At 35.7% G+C, this 19,286-nt stretch overlaps 1 protein-coding gene across 1 annotated transcript in view; it reads right to left on the bottom strand.

The window, feature by feature from the left end:
* The window catches only part of LOC125052413, a 70,253-nt gene that overhangs the window by 20,607 nt on the left and 30,360 nt on the right, over positions 1 to 19,286 (bottom strand). Inside the window, exons 3-4 of the mRNA XM_047653237.1 lie at positions 4,556 to 4,668; positions 2,892 to 2,987 (exon numbers count right to left, since the gene is read on the bottom strand). Coding sequence (XP_047509193.1) covers positions 2,892 to 2,987; positions 4,556 to 4,668 — 209 coding nt within the window. The remainder of the gene's footprint in view (positions 1 to 2,891; positions 2,988 to 4,555; positions 4,669 to 19,286) is intronic.

Raw genomic sequence — 19,286 nt, forward strand, 5'->3', positions numbered from 1 at the left:
TAATTTTACATTTACTGCCAGTTCTGAAACCAAGGGCGTAGAACGGAAGAGAAGAACTGGCAATAAACACGGCTTCAATTTTCAATCGCCAAGTATTTTGTTTTACAAAATATTTGTAAGGAGCTGCAACCATTACACCATGTTTCACATGACATCAACAATAGTTAATTAATTATAAAAAAAAAAATTTAAAACAAAGATTTGTCCTCTATCAGCAGTAGGCATGGTGAAATAGGAGCACGCACAAATGGAAAATTATTAAAATTATTCTCGTGGGAACAACATGCAAATACATAGTCGAAATAACTAATCGAATAGATATTGTTTTGGTCCATACATATATTTTTGTGATGAAAGTGATAACTGTTCATAAGTATAGGATTAATAGATCGACATTAAACTAACATACATCTAAAATAATAATCATAATAACAAGAATTAATTGCATTGCATTGCATAATCAGTGTTATCCTAATGTATAATAATATTTTTGAAGTTATACTTTTTTAGGCGCGTTATGAAAAATTTATGAGAGTGAAATTTTACGATGCGCGCGCACCGTGACACAAAATTAACAGAATGCAGTTGCCCACGGAAGATGCTACGGCATTGGACATAATTTAAAGACAACATTCGAATAATAATAGAATTTATGTTACACTTAATGTAAGAGAATAATAATTAATATTTATTTATTTAATTTTTCAAATGTAAACTGAACTTTATTGACTATAATGACTCCTTTTCCAGTCTTTGATTATTTAATTGTAATTAATTATATGCATGCAATCAAAAACAATTTTTAATAATGCCAAAGACTATAACTTCTTACGCGCGTACATAATTAGTACACGCACTCTTTTTTAAAGTACTTTTAACACTCGCTCCTACGGTGAAGGAATCGTAAGGAAACCGGCATGTGTCAAATCCAAAAATCGATGACATGAGTCAGACAGAAGGCTGATCACCTACTTGTCTATGAAACAAGAATAATCAAAGACACGGATGCAATCTGAATCCAAGCCCATATACAGTTGTAGCGCCACTGGATTATTATAATATACTAGCTGACCTGGCAAACGTCGTTTTGCCATGTATATCATTTATAATAAAAAATAGGGGTTGATCGTAGAGGGGTGAAAAGGGGTTGTATGTATTTTTTAATGCTGTACCTATCATAAAAAAATTTAAAAAAATTAGGGCTGGACTACCCTTCACATTTAGGGGGATAATAAATAGATGTTGTCCGATTCACACAAAATTTCATGAGACTCGGTTAAGCCGTTCGGAGGAGTTTAACTACAAACACACCACGAGACTTTTATATATTAGATATAAACAATTTGAACATAGAATCCGGAGTTGTACTTAGACACGATATTGCGAGACACAAAGAAAATTCAGACAAACTAACTCTGCATAATATTACAATACAAAATATGAATATTCATTCTGTGTAACATTATTCCACTAACTTTAATAGTTATTAAAGTTCTGAGCAGAAAAATTTCAAGTTATAATAGATTTTACACCCCGCTAGCTTCAGCTGTAATGTAAATGTTGTAGTTCAACAATAAATTAGACAATGTTTAATTAGCCTAGGTGATACGATTTTTTAGTTACTACATATAGCTTAAAACTATCGCTTCCGCAACTTACGGATTCGTGATATAAAATTCAAAGGTCCAGAGTTTGATACCCAACGAAACAATAACTGTTTCGGGTCGGTAGCCACAGACGTTTTACTGTGATTCTAGTAAACTTACCTAACCTGTGTTAGGATCTCTTCAGTATGTATAGGTATACAGTTAATAATTCTTATGAGTAATTGAATCTGTCGTTAAATATAGACTTGAAAAATTATTATCTAGCCAAGTTTTGTTATACCCAACTCTGTGATCGGCCGACAACATACACAATAAGATAACGAACGTTCGCGGATATTGGCTTGTGTAGCAGGTACGGGGTTGACTTTGCGGCCCGAAAAATACGATACTGTGCCGCTTATCGATGTTTCTCTTGGATTTCCATTACATTTTCTCAATATAGGACACCGTTACATAGCTTAGTAAACCATATAAATCAGACAATACGCGCTCTATACCGAAAATCTGGGCTATGGGCTTCATTCAAATGATATGCCAAAGCCTAAATTTAATACCGTATTTTTGTGACTCAAATATCCATACTTATATTATACAGACGAAATATTTGTTTGTTAGTATGTTAGTAATGAAATGGCTCAGAAAGTACTGGACTGATTTTAGAAATTCTTTTACCATTTGAATGCTACATTATCACTGATTTAGGTTAGTTTAATTGCAAGAAAGATGTAAGGATCCCTACTAAAACAACAATAATGTTACCCAATGTATAAAAAAATGCCTATAAAATATCTTTCATATCGAAGCCGGGACGGGCCGCTAGTAGAATCATAAACCCGCCTGTCAACATATTTAGGTTCTTCAAATACAATATTGAACCAGAAATATAAACATACACACGAAAGTTTAGCACACAAGCATGACACTTAAATATTTTCCAATTCCAACAATATCCTATACATGTAGGGCAAACTTATAACAAAAACGTAAAATAATACGTACTTGTATTGTGTATATACTACGTGTTTAAATAATTAATGTTTTATGTTCAACCAATAGATGTCGCCTGTGGAAGCTTGAATCGCGGTATTGTTTTGATTTAAGAAGAGTATAAGTTGTTCAAGGTTATTTTAATGAAGTGTTGTTCTTTTGTTCATGGTCCTTCGAGCCGGATCATGAACAAAAAACAATACCACGATTCAATGCGACATCTATCGGTTGAACATAAAACATTAATTATTTAAACACTACGTAAAGTACGTATCAATTTTAACAATTTTTACTTACATTTATATCAGCTCCAGAGAAATTATAAAACTCGTATGGCGGATCTCTTCCTCGTACGTACTGCATAATTCGATGGCTGTTCTTGAAGAAGACAACCTATTGGAAAATTTAAATTTTTAATATACATGTCTGGTGACTACTAAATCTCGTAAATAGTATTCTTATATTCTATTTTTTTCATTTTAATGTTATATTTAGTGGATTAGTTTTGCACGTTAGTCTTAATGGCAAGACAGTGGTAATTGGACACTTTCTTATGTTAAATATTGTTAGTAAATTAAGTTAGACTTTAATTAGGCTACATTGTAATGTTCAATGATGTCTTAGTGAAATTTAATGTATATTATTATATAAATTCGGATTCCGAACTGGAAACGTTGACCTAATGCCAGTACCGCTTGTTTAATGTAAAAATATATGATGTACCAATAATACATTGGTTAAGACCCTTTAGATAAACGCCTATACTGAAAATCGTATTGTATTATACCGATTTTATTAGTCTTAGGATTTAAGTTGAACGTCAATCGAACTTAAATCTAGCTCCAAGAGACCATTTTTCTGTATGAAGATTGACATATTTGCCAGCGCTCGAGATTGTGACTTGTTACGAATAAATATAACCCTTAGAAATCCATCGATGATATTTTAAATCAAGTCCAAGTCAAGTCAGAAAAAAAATAACTATAGAAGAGACTCTAATTCGGCAACCAGCATCGTCGCACGCAAATCATACTAATACATTTTTGGCATAGTATAAAAATTAATAAAACAACACATCACATATAGTATATTTATTATTAGCTACTTTGTGGCAGTTGACTGTGGCAGGTTTATAATCTTTCTATATTCTTTGTCTGGCTAAAACTAAATGTGAACGCTTTGCAGCTGTTGAAAGACAAAACATTAATCAAAATAGGATTTGTGATTGCGCCTTTGATATACTTTCCTTATATTAGATTTGATTTAGATGCAATTTAAATGTCCAACAGCCATTGTCAGCGTCGTGTATGTTTAAAAGTAGATTAATAATTATAATAATGTAACCACGTAACACAATGGGCCATTACCAACTGATTTAAGGCTTGGTTGATTGAAACTATGATGAAATTATTTTTAATAGTTAGGAACAGCCTTGCGATTCTGTAACTCACTTTTCGAACTCTCACTGCGGTTTTCGCAGCGGCGGTCGCGCTCAAATCAGTCGTGAAGCAGTCATTTTACGATTTTGCATTCTGATAAGGAGGGAGCTTGTAGTTTACAGAATCGCAAGGCAGGGCTAAGTACTAATCATGGTCTTTGAGTAGGGCTGTTTGACAATTGTATAGTAACCTAATGTTTCATACTATCAATATTTACGTCCAAACCATTTTGTCTATAGTATAAATCATAGAAAAAGAAACATATTATTATAAATAACGCAATTTCTAATAAAATGATACTATGATTTTCTAACTATCGTAATTTTAAGTGATGTTTGTCATTTGTAACGCAATATTTATCTCGGTATTTATTTAGATAACAACGGTCGAACGTGTACTTTTGATAGCATTTGATTTTTGGATCTAGTACAGTAGACAGTAACTCTTCATGCTTCAGTAATATTTACCTTCCTACATTTTGTAGTTGACGGGTGTGCGATATGTTTTGATAAATCTACCTACCTTGTATATAGTTCCTGGGTCAACGTTATGCTCGCATCGGACTTGTGCGCTGTGTCCATGCACCACAAATCGGGGCGCCCGTAGCTCGACCCACACTTCGGACATACTTGATACTATAACAATACAATAGCATGTTTTAGTAAGAAACTTTAGCTATTAAATTTGTATACATAGGAAATATTGTATATAGTATAGTAACCATTTAACAATACATAAACGTAACCTAAACCGGTCGGAACTATACCAAAACCAGAAGAGGACACTTTTGTTTGATAAGGTTAGATCTTAGGAAAGATCATGGAAAATGTTTTAAAAGAGAGAGAGAGAAAAATCAAAACTAATCAAAGAAAAGTTGGGTAAAAAAAATTAAACAAAAGAGTGCATTAAAAGATTTTTTTATTTAAAAGAGGATTGAATAAACAAATATGTACTGAAAAATGAAGAAAATTGATCTTACTAGCTAAAAGTAGGAAAATAAAAAGGAAATACAGCCTTATATCCTCAAACTCATAATATCCGCTACCTACGAATGTCAAGAGATAACACAGCATCTAGCGAGAGAGTCATAAAACCAGGTATACTTTTTAACTTTAACTCTACTGTAATCTAGCGTACATTACAGTATTAAAGCCAATAAACAGTTATAGTCTAATATAAAAACTAACGGTTTTTTACCTAATTTATTGTCTACTCACTAGTGCCTGTAAAGAACTATCTTATAAACCTAGTACTTATGTTCACAGCGTTCAAGCATTTAACCCAAGCAAGCGTATCTAGATTCCAGATAGTATACGTAAAATCAGGGTATAGTGCAAACCCGCGGTTAGCTAAATATTATATATATGGGCGGATGCCCTTCATTATTAGAATCAGCCATGTCTTAATAATTTTAATGTTGGTCACCAAACTCAAAATCTATTTACTATTAATTAGGAAATCTCTTAAACAAGCACTTTCAATTAGTTTTGTAAAATAAAATAAAATAAAATAAAATATGTTTATTATGGAACGTAAGATACATGTATCACTTATTCCACGTCATTAAATTTGAAGGCATCCCTACTCATCGGCAAAGAAGACAGAGGGTGTAGGCCGAGAGAAAAAGCCGGCGTAAAAAACTCTCGGTACTCTTTTAAAACAGCAAATCATCAAACAACACTTATTTATAACAAATATCGCAAATTAATTAGAAGTAGCCTGTCTAGCACTAGTCCCAGGCCCTTTTATCAATTAGATAATCGTTGACTTTATAGTAAGCCTTTTTACACAGCTTTTCTTTAATAGATTTCTTAAATTTATTGAAAGGCAGTGATAAAAGAGCTTCTGGGATTTTATTAAAGAAGAGTATCCCTTTCCCCAAAAAAGAATTACTAACTTTAGATAGTCTAGTACGGGGAAATTGCAGCCTGCGTTTGTTCCGTGTATTAACATTGTGCGTATGTTCTATTCTAGTAAACTTATCACTATTTTTGTATACATACATAATATTTTCATAAATATATTGCGAGGGAAAGGTAAGTATATTAATTTCCTTGAATTTATCTCTAAGAGATTCCCTACATTTTAAATTATAGATTGCACGAATAGCCCTCTTCTGCAGGATGAAAAACAAAAGTAACAAAAAGACACCAGATTATTTAGAACAAAAGCGATTCGTCGCAGACGTGGTGCGCTCGCCGTTGACGTTCGAAAACTCCAAACGATTCAACATGGCCGCGCTGACCATCGATACGACGCTCCGCCAGACTTGACAACTGTCAAATCTCGTTCCAATATTTGCAGTATTTCTTAACATGGCGCTAGGAATGCGCCGTCACGGCCGGACTGACTTTCGACCGTCCTCGGGCGCATCAGATTGCAGTCCTGTAACAGTGACACAATCAATCGGACAGGTGTCAGTAAATCTACCCGCTCGCCCAACCTGACAAGCTATGACTACTAGACGTAATGCTACTGTCATACAACTATGACTATCAGAATAAAAAAAAGCGTGTGTCCTTTCGACCACTCATGGACCGGACGGCACCTTTTTCTAATCACTTAACAAACATTACACTCTTTATCTAACAAACATACTCACAGTATCAATTTGGACCGGACGAGTGTGTCCTTTCGACCAGCCACTCGTGCATGGACCGGACGACACTGTCCCTTCGACCAATTAACACCTAAGATTGGACCGGACGGGTGTGTCCTTTCGACCAGCCACTCGTGCATGGACCGGACGACACTGTCCCTTCGACCAATTAACACCTAAGATTGGACCGGACGGGTGTGTCCTTTCGACCAGCCACACGTGCATGGCCCGGACGACACTGTCCCTTCGACCAATGAACACTTAAGATTGGACCGGATGAATGTGTCCCTTCAACCAGCCGCTATCAGCTGCGTGGCCCGGACGACATTATCCTTTCGACCAATGAACACTTACGGTTGGACCGGATGAATGTGTCCCTTCGACCAGCCGCTATCAGCTGCGTGGCCCGGACGACATTATCCTTTCGACCAACGAACACTTAAGGTTGGACCGGATGAATGTGTCCCTACGACCAGCCGCTATCAGCTGCATGGCCCGGACGACATTATCCTTTCGACCACCTTCACACACACACACACACACACACACCACGTTATTCAATGACTCATCTCACTAATCATGCCAACATAGTTAAGTAAACTTCAGCGCTTACAGATTACACATACCTATAAGTTACGGACTGTCTTGCTCTGCGTGAATACGGACCTCATGCTCAAAGATTTCGCGATCTGAAATGTTACTTAGGGTATCAGACTCCGCTGTAAGCGTGTCTGATCCTGCGGACAGTGTATCGGAGCCTGCAGTCAATATATATCACAAACATTCGGTCTGTCGAGGTGACTATTATCGAGTTCAACATCGTTCGGCGCCGTCATGGCCTCTTCTTCAGTCATCAAACTAGTAGATATTTCAACTAACCCGTCATGACCCCGAGGTACTGGACGCAAGTTCTCGTGCGCGTATTTGAAAGTACGATGTGAACCGGTTATGCTTTTCAACTCGTAACGGTCATTATCTAATACTGCGATTATTACATAAGGACCCCTAAACTTCCTATCTAACTTGGTTTGGTTGCGTTCACAACTTTTGATGAATACGAAATCGCCTTTAGAAAATGGCTTGATAGTAGCTCGACCCTGGTTAAATAGTAAAGTAACGGATGCGGCTGCCCTTTGTATGTTAAGAGACGCATCTTGCCTAGCTGACTCTACGTCAATTCGCTGTTCTTGTTCTGAATCTGGACTTGAACACCTAATTCTCGACATACCTAGAGATTGAGAACGGATACCGAACATGAGTTCAGTTGGCGTAAATTTGGTGACTGTAGACCTAGTACTATTAAGCGCTAATTGCACATTACCTAACTCGTCACGCCACGCTTTATTGGGATCGTTTTCGATAATCGTTAGCAAACTTTTCAAAGTGCGCATCACACGCTCGACTTGCCCGTTTGCCTTGCTGGAGCCAGTTGCTATAAAATGCAGCTTAATGTTATGTTCTGAACAAAAGTTCTTGAAATCCTGGCTAACGTAACACCTGCCTTGATCAGCTATTACGCGCTTAGGTGCTCCAAAAAGGCAAACGGCACTTTTAACGGCTTGAACCGCACTAGCTGCGTCTAATGATGAGGTGTGCTCTAATAATACGTATTTAGTGAACGCATCAATAATTACTGAACAATATTTCTTACGGTCACTTTTTCCACTTAGTTTGCCGGTGAAGTCTATATGAATCGTGTGCCACGGTACCGGAGCTTTTGGAATAGAATGTAGCTGCACATGCTGAGTACCTGAGGGACCTTTTGATGCCTTGCAGACAATGCAAGAGTCAATAAATTTTCTAACGCACTTGGACATCTGAGGGAACCAGTACTGTTCGTACAGTTTGTCCAGTGTTTTGTCACCACCCAGATGTTGTAACTCGTTATGAACGTGATTAATCAAAGTCCATATTAGGGAGCGAGGGACGACTGGCAGCCATGATATAATCTTGTTTCTTACAACCTTCCTATAAAGAATGCCATTCCTAACGTCATATGTCTGACCAACCGTTTCAGGAAAATCGTTATTATTGTGCTTGTTGATCAAGTCTTGGACCTCTGCATCACGTTTCTGTTCTACAGAAAGCCAACCCTGATGTAATTCTGCAAAATTTACTATCTGAATTGTAGGTTTTGAAGAGACTTGTGACTCGGAAATTAAGCTATTGGGGTCCGGCAGGGGATTTCTAGAAAGGTAATCCGCGTGTTCCATGCCACGACCTTCGCGATGTATGATATCGAAATCGTAGGCTTGTAAAAATGCCCACCAGCGATGAACACGTGGGGTTAGGTCAGTTTTAGATTTCGATGCTTTTAATGAGTTACAGTCCGTGAAAACCTTGAAACGTCGGCCGTATAAATAATGCCGGAAGTGTTCTACCGCTCGTACAACTGCCAGCGTTTCCAGTTCGTATGAGTGGTAGCGGGACTCTACTTCAGAGGTTCGTCGGCTAAAGTATTCTACAACATGGGGCAGGTCTTTCTTTTTCTGTATTAAGATCGCCCCATATCCCTCCGAGCTAGCGTCGCAATGCAATTCAACGGGTAAGTCCGGGTTAAAGATCATCAGAACTGGTTCGGAGGTAAGCATCTGTATAATTGTATTACGGATATGGGCGTCGTTGAACAGTTTTATGGGGTAGACCCCTATCAATCAATTTCTAACTCTTCTGTGTTCACGCGTTTACGGGGAACACTATCCACGAAACTGCTAGCATATTTGTCTAATAGTCTAATAAGGGCATCTCTATCATCAGCTGCCAAATTCATATCTATCCGAGTAAAGTATGGCTGGGTAACAATCGCCTCACAAACATTAACTTCAAATTATCATTATTAATTTTGACGCTCACACCGTTTTCTAAAATGTCCCTACCTATTATAACAGGGTCCGTAAGACATGAGTCTGGTACTACATGAAATGTCAAGAGTTTTATAAAATTTTCAAAATTAACCTCACTCGAAATCTGTGACGTAGATTTTATTTCATCACCACCAATGCCCGCAAGATACACAAGATCATTGAGCACAGTACTTGGGAACTTAGTATAATAGCTCTCTTTTATCAACGAGCAAGACGATCCGCTATCAAACAAAAAGAAAGGAGACTGACTCACCAGATGACATCCTCAAGGTGCCCCTCGACAGCCACTGTTCGCAGATATTGACCTATTACCTTGCAGTAGATCCACCACCTTTTTCCTTTTCTTTACAAATTGTTGCTATGTGTCCAACTTGACCGCATATATAACAGGTTACGGTAGAAGTTTTCTCGGGGGCACGTGTTGCAGTTGACGGATCTTGCTGCTTAGTCATCCAAGAAGAATCTTCTCGAAGACGCTTGCCGGTGTCCGAGGATTCCACAAAAATGATATTTACCAGGAAATCTTGCGTCCACAATTCTAGGTTGCTTGAAATCAGGCTCTTGGATTTCAGTAACACCCGATCTTCGCTTTAGGGAAATGCCTCTTAAGATTCTAAACAACTGAGGTTTAATAGTGACAGTATATGCGTTTAGCTCACGGCATATCAAATCATCCTTCTGACATAAGACCGATATGACGTATCCAGTTATAAAATCTTGACATTCGGGTTTTAGGTATAGTTTCGATCATATTCCATAAGCGCAGGCCACTCTGCTGCAGTTTATTTTGTTCCAATTTGAAAACGCAATATTTCATCAAAGAAGTCTTGAAATAATTTTGGTTTACAAAATCTAGCCATTAAACTTTGTTTTACATTCTCCCATGTCTGCTCATACAAATTTAACTTGCTCAAGAAAGCTGCGCGCCCTTTCAGTACACTGCTAAGAGCTAGAGAAATCTACGCCCTCTAAATGTTTAGTCAGTACTTTAAGCTCTGTAATTAAGACCAACCTTCTATATCCGCGTCTGCGTCTACCGGATTAAACTCTACAAATTTCACTGAAATATACTGGGCGTTAGCAGTTGCCACCGGTGGTTGCGTTGTCGCTAACATCCGAGTAAGTAAAATTTCCATATTACTTAACAACTTCAAGGCGCTATTTTAGTCAGGTGGTTGTTTTTGCACGGTCAGTAGCGCATGGGATCCCACTTCTGATATGGGCGGATGCCCTTCATTATTAGAATCAGCCATGTCTTAATAATTTTAATGTTGGTCACCAAACTCAAAATCTATTTACTATTAATTAGGAAATCTCTTAAACAAGCACTTTCAATTAGTTTTGTAACAAAAAGACACCAGATTATTTAGAACAAAAGCGATTCGTCGCAGACGTGGTGCGCTCGCCGTTGACGTTCGAAAACTCCAAACGATTCAACATGGCCGCGCTGACCATCGATACGACGCTCCGCCAGACTTGACAACTGTCAAATCTCGTTCCAATATTTGCAGTATTTCTTAACATGGCGCTAGGAATGCGCCGTCATATAAAATAATAAAAGATACATTTTTCCGTATATAAATTCACCCCTAATATTTCATACCTCCCTCAATATTGGACAAAACACTTTCCACAATGTCTATAACGTGATTGATTGCGAAAAATATTTCATAATATTTTTTATTATAAAATAAGTAATGGGTATCTGCTACCCGTGTCGTCTACGTGTAATTACGATCGACGGACTGCCTAACCTTTCTCTGCCTTTTAATAAATTTAAGAAATGTATTAAGAAAAGCTGCGTAAAAAGGCTTACTATAAAGTTAACGATTATCTAGTTTATAAAAGGGCAGTGTTAGACAGGCTACTTCTAATTAATTTGCGATATTTGTTTTAACCCTTAACTGGTTTGGTTGGGGTTGCGCGGCCCCCACGTATTTGTTTGATTTTATTCAAAACTATGCACCGGCGGGCGACATTTTTCGGCGCTGCAGCTTTTACGAGTCGAGGTACGTGCGTCATAAGTGCCGCGCGACCCCCACAATACCAGTTACGTTAGTTAATTTTACGATACCAGTTAAGGATTAAAATAAGAGTTGTTTGCCATAGTCATTTTGTATGATGATTTATGCTATTTTAAAAGAGTTCCGAGAGTATTTAACGCCGGCTTTTTCTCTCGGCCTTCTTTGCCGATGATGTCTACCGATTCAAATTTAATGACGTGGAATAAGTGGTACCTGTATCTTATGTTCCATCATAAACATATTTTATTTTTCTAATTATTAAAAAATCTTGATTAAAGATTCGCTTTTGTATTATGAATACCTTGATGCTGCAAACGATCATCTAGTAATAAAAAGTATATTGAAAAGTCTAGTCCAAGTTCCGTTTTAGAAATTAAGGACCCCGTAAGTAACGGCATTACGATTATTCGTACTAAGCAAGGGACGAGACAGGGTCGTAATGGTTTAGGGTTGCCATAAATTAACAGATAAGACACATATTGCCCTAAATAAGGGCTGAGGCTATGTATTCGCAATCAGCGTATTTTAATTCTAACGATGTATTTTTATAGGAAAGTCACTTTCGATGACGATTAGTGATAATTACGTTTGGCAAATTTTCTTTTTTTCAAAAGATCTCTCTGCATCTTCTACTACCATTACCATGGAGAGTGTTCAGAGGAGTTGTTCGCATTAATATATGCAGCTGAGTTTCATCATCGGACGTCGAGGCAGAATACGCAATTATTTCCACCCGTTCACCTCGATGTCCGTCATTCCAAACTGAGCGTTATTTAAGACAGATTGTGCTGCACCATCTCTATGTGGAACCAGCTACCCACTGAAGTATTTCCGAAACAATTCAACTTAGGGTCCTTCAAGAAAAGGGCGTTCTAATTACTTTATTTAAGTGTAGTAGTTTTATTTTGTTCAAGGTATGGTAAGGTATTATATGGTCTTCACATATAATTATTATCAAATCAATGTATACAAAATATTGTAAAAACGTTGTGAGAGAGTAAGTATGGAGTTTCTTGTCCATTCTTCTCCATATGAAACTACCTTGTGGAAGGGGCAACTAGAGTCATTTTTTTAAATATTTTTAACTTGCAATTTCGACTTTCAAAAGTGCCTTTTTAATAAGCCTAATTGAAATAAATGAATTGACTCTAACTTTGAACACACTCGTCAGCCCTCTGGCACTGAGAGTGCCCATGGGCGGCACTTAACCTCAGATGAGCCTCCTGTTCTATAAAATAAAATATTATTATGAAATCCGTAGCTACTAGACATAGTGCGCATATTCATAAATTAAATCGTTACGTACGCTGGCTCGAGAAAGTTTCACACTTTCAACATAAAGTGGTGCGTTTGAATTGCATAATTTAATACAGTGTGTCAAAAACAGAAGAGTGATCACTGACTTGCCTATTGGACAAGTGAAATTGGTTCACCAATCTGAGGAAGTTGTAGCATCACCAGTTTTATTTACTTGTCGTATGTTATGTAAACTTGGTGCCTTGTGAAATAATTTCGGAATCTTGCTTTTTTAACATCAGATTTAAATTAAATATCCTTTAGAACATTATGATTATACGAACTATTAAAGAAAATTAAAATCATAACTAGAACAAAAACATTTTTTGTATATCACATAAATTCAATACAGCAGTGTTAGCCTAGTGGCTCAAGTGCGACTCTCATCCCGGAGGTTGTAGGTACAAACTCCGGCATAGCCAATCGACAACGTTCGCTCGTACGGTAAAGGAAATTGCCATGCCTAACCTTCCCTTACCTAACACAAAAATGTCGACGGCATTTGTGTTAGACACAAAAGACTGATCACCTTCTTGCCTATTAAAAAAAAACAAATGATCACTGAACAGATACAGAAATTGAAGAGGTTGTACCGCCACTGGTTTTAATATATTTAATATCTAATCTGCCTGCAAATGAACCCGACACGTTAGAACTGCTATATTAGAGTTCGTTATTAATTATAGGTAAAATCATGTCAGCTAGAAACTAGAAGTTTATGTATGTATGTTATTACAATATAATTAAACTTTATATCGAAACTTGTTATTAAAGATTATTATATCATATGCAGACGTTGAATTTGAAAACAAGTCTAAATCGTCGTTCAAACTTACACGTTTATTCTATGAATTTATTTTTATTATTGGGAAGCAACAAAACAATTAAATTGTCTGTTTTAGTTCTTCGATATACTGTTATATATATTTTAGTTTTATACCGGAATATGGAGAAAAAATTACTAATATGCTTGGAATAAATAAGTCTAAATGCACTCTTTTAACTACTATTTTGATCTATGTCAAAGACTGTCCGTTTCATAGAAAACGAATTTTAGTCATTAGTTTCCTAGTAGTGACCAAAAAAATTAATATTTTTTTTGTTGGTCGGTGTATTTCTGGTAGGCTATAGGCCACTTCAACCGAATCAACACTACTAAGGCGCGGCGCTTGGTTATTACAATAAATAATTCTTTCATAGTTAATACAATTTTAATCCATTAGTTAAATTAACAAAGAGTGAATTTTTACAAGTGATCTCCTAAATAATTTAATGGGCACTTCTGAATTGGATTATTCACTGCTGATATTAACTGAATTTTGTAACTTACCGATTCAATAAACAACGCTTTAAATCAATCTTATTAACAAATAGATAAACCGCTTTAATCAACTAATGGCTATAGTGTAACCGAAGTTGACAATGTTATTAAACCGTGCGACACTTGAGGAAGCAGTTGCTTGCTTTACGAGTTAATCTTCCTTGCTGCAATAACTTTGCGGTTAGACCATCTGGATATAGTTATGTTTTTATGAATATACGTGCAGAATTTCAAGGAATATATCTTAAATACAAAGGAACAATAATTATTAAACATAATAAATATTTTATACAGTTAGCTATTAAGAAGTGCTTTAGTTTTATGTTAATTTAAACAATAATCTATAAATTAATTAATCCGTATGTATACCAATTAACTTGAAATGTCTTTTTAAATACAAATCCCCTTGATGTGACTCACGTTCAGAGGTAGCTAATGTTATATAGCCTTATTACATGGATCGAACCCAAAAATATTTTTTCTATTCCGACAATTAGTTCCGGAGAAAATCATGTTGAACCAAATAAAATCTTTAGCTCAATATTACTAGAACACATTTTATTAGTTGTATCATTAAACGGTAACACGGTTCTAATACCATAGATGAAATAAACATTGTTACCATGTCATCAAAAACATCTATAGTCCACGTTTGATGCCGGTTGTAGTCGGCGTGTTTAATAAAAAGTCTTAATGAGTATGACGCAATTATCTTTTATTAAATATTTCGTCGAAGTACCCTTTCTTTTTCTAAGGTACAATTAAGTTAATTTCTAGGTAAAATATTTTTTTCTGATCCCTTAAAAAGTGTACCCTACCCCGGCTACTGCGTGATCACCTTAAATTTTATGGCCAACTTTAACACGAAAATAAAAAAAATCACTAGAAGTAAGGTCCGGCTGGAGGAAGTTCCATCAATCGAAGCCAGCTTCTTAAATGGCAGCCATCGTGCATCGCAACTCTAGACTTGTGTGCGGGGGCGTTTATTTATTAAAAAAACACAACTTTAGCGAGTTTGCAACGCCGTTGCTTTCGTATTTGGACTACGCAACTTTGTGAGCCAGCCTCTTCTTAAATAAGAGGTTTATTATTATTACATACGATTAAATAATATTTATAAATATAATAATTAAATTTCTTCGGAGTTGGAGATGATGGTATCCTCCATGTCACAGACTGTTTTATCATTTCCGGGTCATAATTTTTCGTCTATATTTAATAATCGAGCCAAAACTTGGTCAAGATCCTGTTGTAACAGCTTTGTGAGTCGTCTCGTTTGTTTCTTCGTGTCAGTCCAGAAACCATTCTCACTTTTTTCATACCAAAACGGTTGTGTCTTAGATTATAGACACTCCTTATATAAATTTTCATTTCTTCTGCTATAAAACGTTTCGTCAATGAGTTCTTTCTTGCTTAAATAAATAAAAATATAAAAGAACAATAAAAAGGCAACTCAGCAGCCGCTAAATTTGCCTTTTTATTATTATTAAATCTAATGTGTAGGCTACGCCTCAAAGTTTTAACGTTTTTCTTTCCAAGGAGAATGTATCGCAATGTCACTATTAATTGAACAACCTTATGTAATCAATACATTATTAAGTATTGTTTCTGATATCTCTCAGATAAATATAGTTAGACAAAACCTCGTTTATATTATCTCTAAGCTTATAATAAGCTTCCGTTTAAAAGCTCAACACTGTATTTTAGTTCAAAGGCTTATTACGTTGCGGACGTGACTTCATTACTTTAAAACATTAAAAATATCCAATCTACGTTCTAACAAATGGCATCTACGTGAATCTTGTTATTGAAATGGACAATAACTACGTGATAGGTGATATATTATATAGGAGTATATATGACCGTTTATTCGCGTGGAAACGAGAATGCATGCACAAATTCTCATTCGGATGTAATATCTTATAGGCTAAATTCCATCAAATAAGTAAAATACTTTCAGAGATTACTGTATACGATACATGAATCTTGATTTCCAACACACAAATATACAGTATTTACTATATTCTTAACGTACATAGTAATAATAATTATTATTAAAAATTCATATTGACATGGACTATACGGACATCTGAAAGGAGAAAAATAGATGGTCAGGAAATTTGATGTTGGACAGCTAGATAAAAAATCGTCTTTCGACACTTTGTTACCAACGCATCCCGATTTTTTTGGACATGTAACACGCATAGATTCAGATCGTTTATAAAAACTCATGGTGACCGGCAGAGTGAAGGGCACACCTCGAGGCCGATCCCCTACTCGCTGGACCGATCAAGTAAAGGCCCTAATACGGGTATTGCCCAGGCGCAGAGGCTTGCTGAAGACAGGGGAGGGGGGGGGGGGGGGGGGTAGACTGGAGGAAGTTGTGCCACGCCACTACTGCGACCTTCAGAAATGAAGAGTGCAACTGAAGAAGGTTTCAATTCCACAGGTTTCTAATATAAAAAGGTTTGATATTACTCTGCAACAAAATAATGGTCAAACACGCATTTATAATGAACACGGGTTCTAAATTAACGCAGGTACCTATTACATGGAAAAGTATAAGTAAGTAAACTCAAAGTAGTACAAAAACACTCAAAGTAGTACAAAAACACTCAAAGCATTATAAAACATTGATTTATTGTTGTTAACATTGGTTACGTTATTTATTTTGTGTCATATTACAATCCGCGCATATATTTAGTAAAATCACTTTTGCCAGTAATTCAATCAGCAAAAGGTTTAAAATACATCAAATATTTTGTTTAATTTTTAGAGTTGAAGTAGGTCAAATTCTATGATCGTGATTTTATTGTACAACACAAAATTTCAAAATTGTACTCTTTGAATCCGTTTCCCTAGATTAAAGAAACCGAAGTCTTAAATTTACATCTCTATCGGTTTTCCCCAACCCACTTTGTCCCCTTCAAACAAACAGTGTTAGCTAATAGCATTTTCCGAGAGTACCCAAATCAATAGAACCTACATTCTATTGAATTTCGATAAATCGCAGGAAATCTATGTAGACGTTGGACTCAATTTGAGACCTATCCTTGAATAGGAGATAATTCTTATCGTTTTAACCTTTTTGGTGAGTGAATCAAACATGAAAACGGTAACATTATTCTAAGATGCACTTGTAGATAGTAATGAAATTCGTTTTTCAAACTTCATTCTTAGAATGCAAAGCAGAGTTCTTATTACGTTATCATATTTATTTTTAGATGATATCCGCGACTTCTAAATTGGATGAAGACTATGCATTGTGCATATCAAAATATTGTTATCACAAAAGTACTTACTGGTTATACTACTATTTTGTATTGTAGTCGTAATTTCAGATTATCGTTTATTAAAACCTAAACATAACAAACAATCAAATTACAGTATATACAATTTTCTTAACCTTAACCTTCCCCAGTAATAATAAAAAATAATAAAAGAAAAATTAAAACAAATTTAAAAAGTTTTGTCCATGTAGCAGTCACTGAACCTTCAACGCTGGCAGCATTTCCTCGCTGTATTACGATACTTATTCGTTAAGCGACGAAAGCACCAGCTCTGGGGCACCGGTACTATATAATAATAGCAATAATTTACCTACACGCTTCCACCACTATTTCTATCACTTTTCTTGATTATTTTTTGGACACCTCCAATCTCCATACTCAGCCTTGTAGGTTTGAGAACTTAAAATACATAGTTTTGCCAAAAATCTAATCCAGGACGCAATTCTTCTCAAACAATATTTCAAACGAAAGACTGTGAAATACACAGCATTACACGCCACTTATTTCCAATATTTCAAGACAAGAGTCAGACTAAACTGAGATAAAAATGCACGCGTAAACAAAAGGAGCGGTTTTTGTTATGATTATTAAAAAGCTTTTACCAAAGCAATAAAGGAGATTGACGAAATACATTTCTTTCAAATGGGATAACGCCGTGAAAACCATATGAAGTGTGCAAATAAATGGAACATGGAAGGAAATTGTTGACATAACAAGCTCAATACGATATGGAGTGATCTTTTTATTAAATTTTTATATTTGGATAGGATTCTGACAAATTTACTGATTGAAACATGTAATATTGGCGTTTTTTGTGTCAAACTTTTCATATATTGATATTAAATGCTTCATGAGCGCAATTTACAGTAAATATGTTCAATACATAATTATTTATATACCTTTAATTTATATAACGAATAACAATCATACTTGTAGCCAAAATGGTATTCCATTTATAATGTGATGTTGTGTTTTGACTTATCATCAATAAATGCTATTCAAGCTGCAATGCCACTTAGTATCTTAAGTGATTGTCCCGTCTTGAACACCTAATAATATGAACTTTATTAAATTAATTCAGATTAACTGTTACGTATATTTAATATTAAAATATTTGCTTTCAACATTTGCTACTTTTGAGATTTGATTTTATACGTAGTTAGACGGTTTAACATTTCTCATACGACAGAATTCTATATTCAAAATGCCATCAATATTGCAATGGGTCATTATTGTCTTGACGTCACAGAGTAACAATTACAACTGATATTTTGAATATAGAATTCGACACTTGTTTTAAATAATACGTTCCATCTACTTTCCCGCACTCTATTAAACACCCCATGCTCAACAAAAAATACCTGGGATATATACTCTATATCGTTGCGTGTATAGAGCACATTACGCCCTCCCTACGTAGCTGACACGCTGTTGAATAAGTGATATGAAATCTTATCAGCATTTAAGACCTCCAACGCAGGCTTTATGTAGATTTAATACACTTTATACACCATTTTTAGCTTACTAAGCTTCTGTCAAGAATACGTCAGTAAAATTCTTTATTATTTGTTAAATTTAGAGATTTCGTGTTTGGTTAACACTAGAAATATAGTCTCGACTTATCTTCTTTATGTTATTGCGTACGACACACATTTAAGTAACGAATGGTTAATAATACAGTTTCGAATATTAGTAATTAAAGTGAGGGTGAGAATTTAAATAACAGAAGACGACGTGTGCCATGTGCATTGAGACTAACAGCATCTACTCGTAGTCCAGCACGCATAGACATGCGATAAAAGTATGTGTATGTATTATAAGTAGATATACATCACAATATGTAAGATTTGGTACCCTAT

Source organism: Pieris napi, chromosome 9 (assembly GCF_905475465.1).
Source record: "Pieris napi chromosome 9, ilPieNapi1.2, whole genome shotgun sequence".
Lineage (NCBI taxonomy): Eukaryota > Metazoa > Arthropoda > Insecta > Lepidoptera > Pieridae > Pieris > Pieris napi.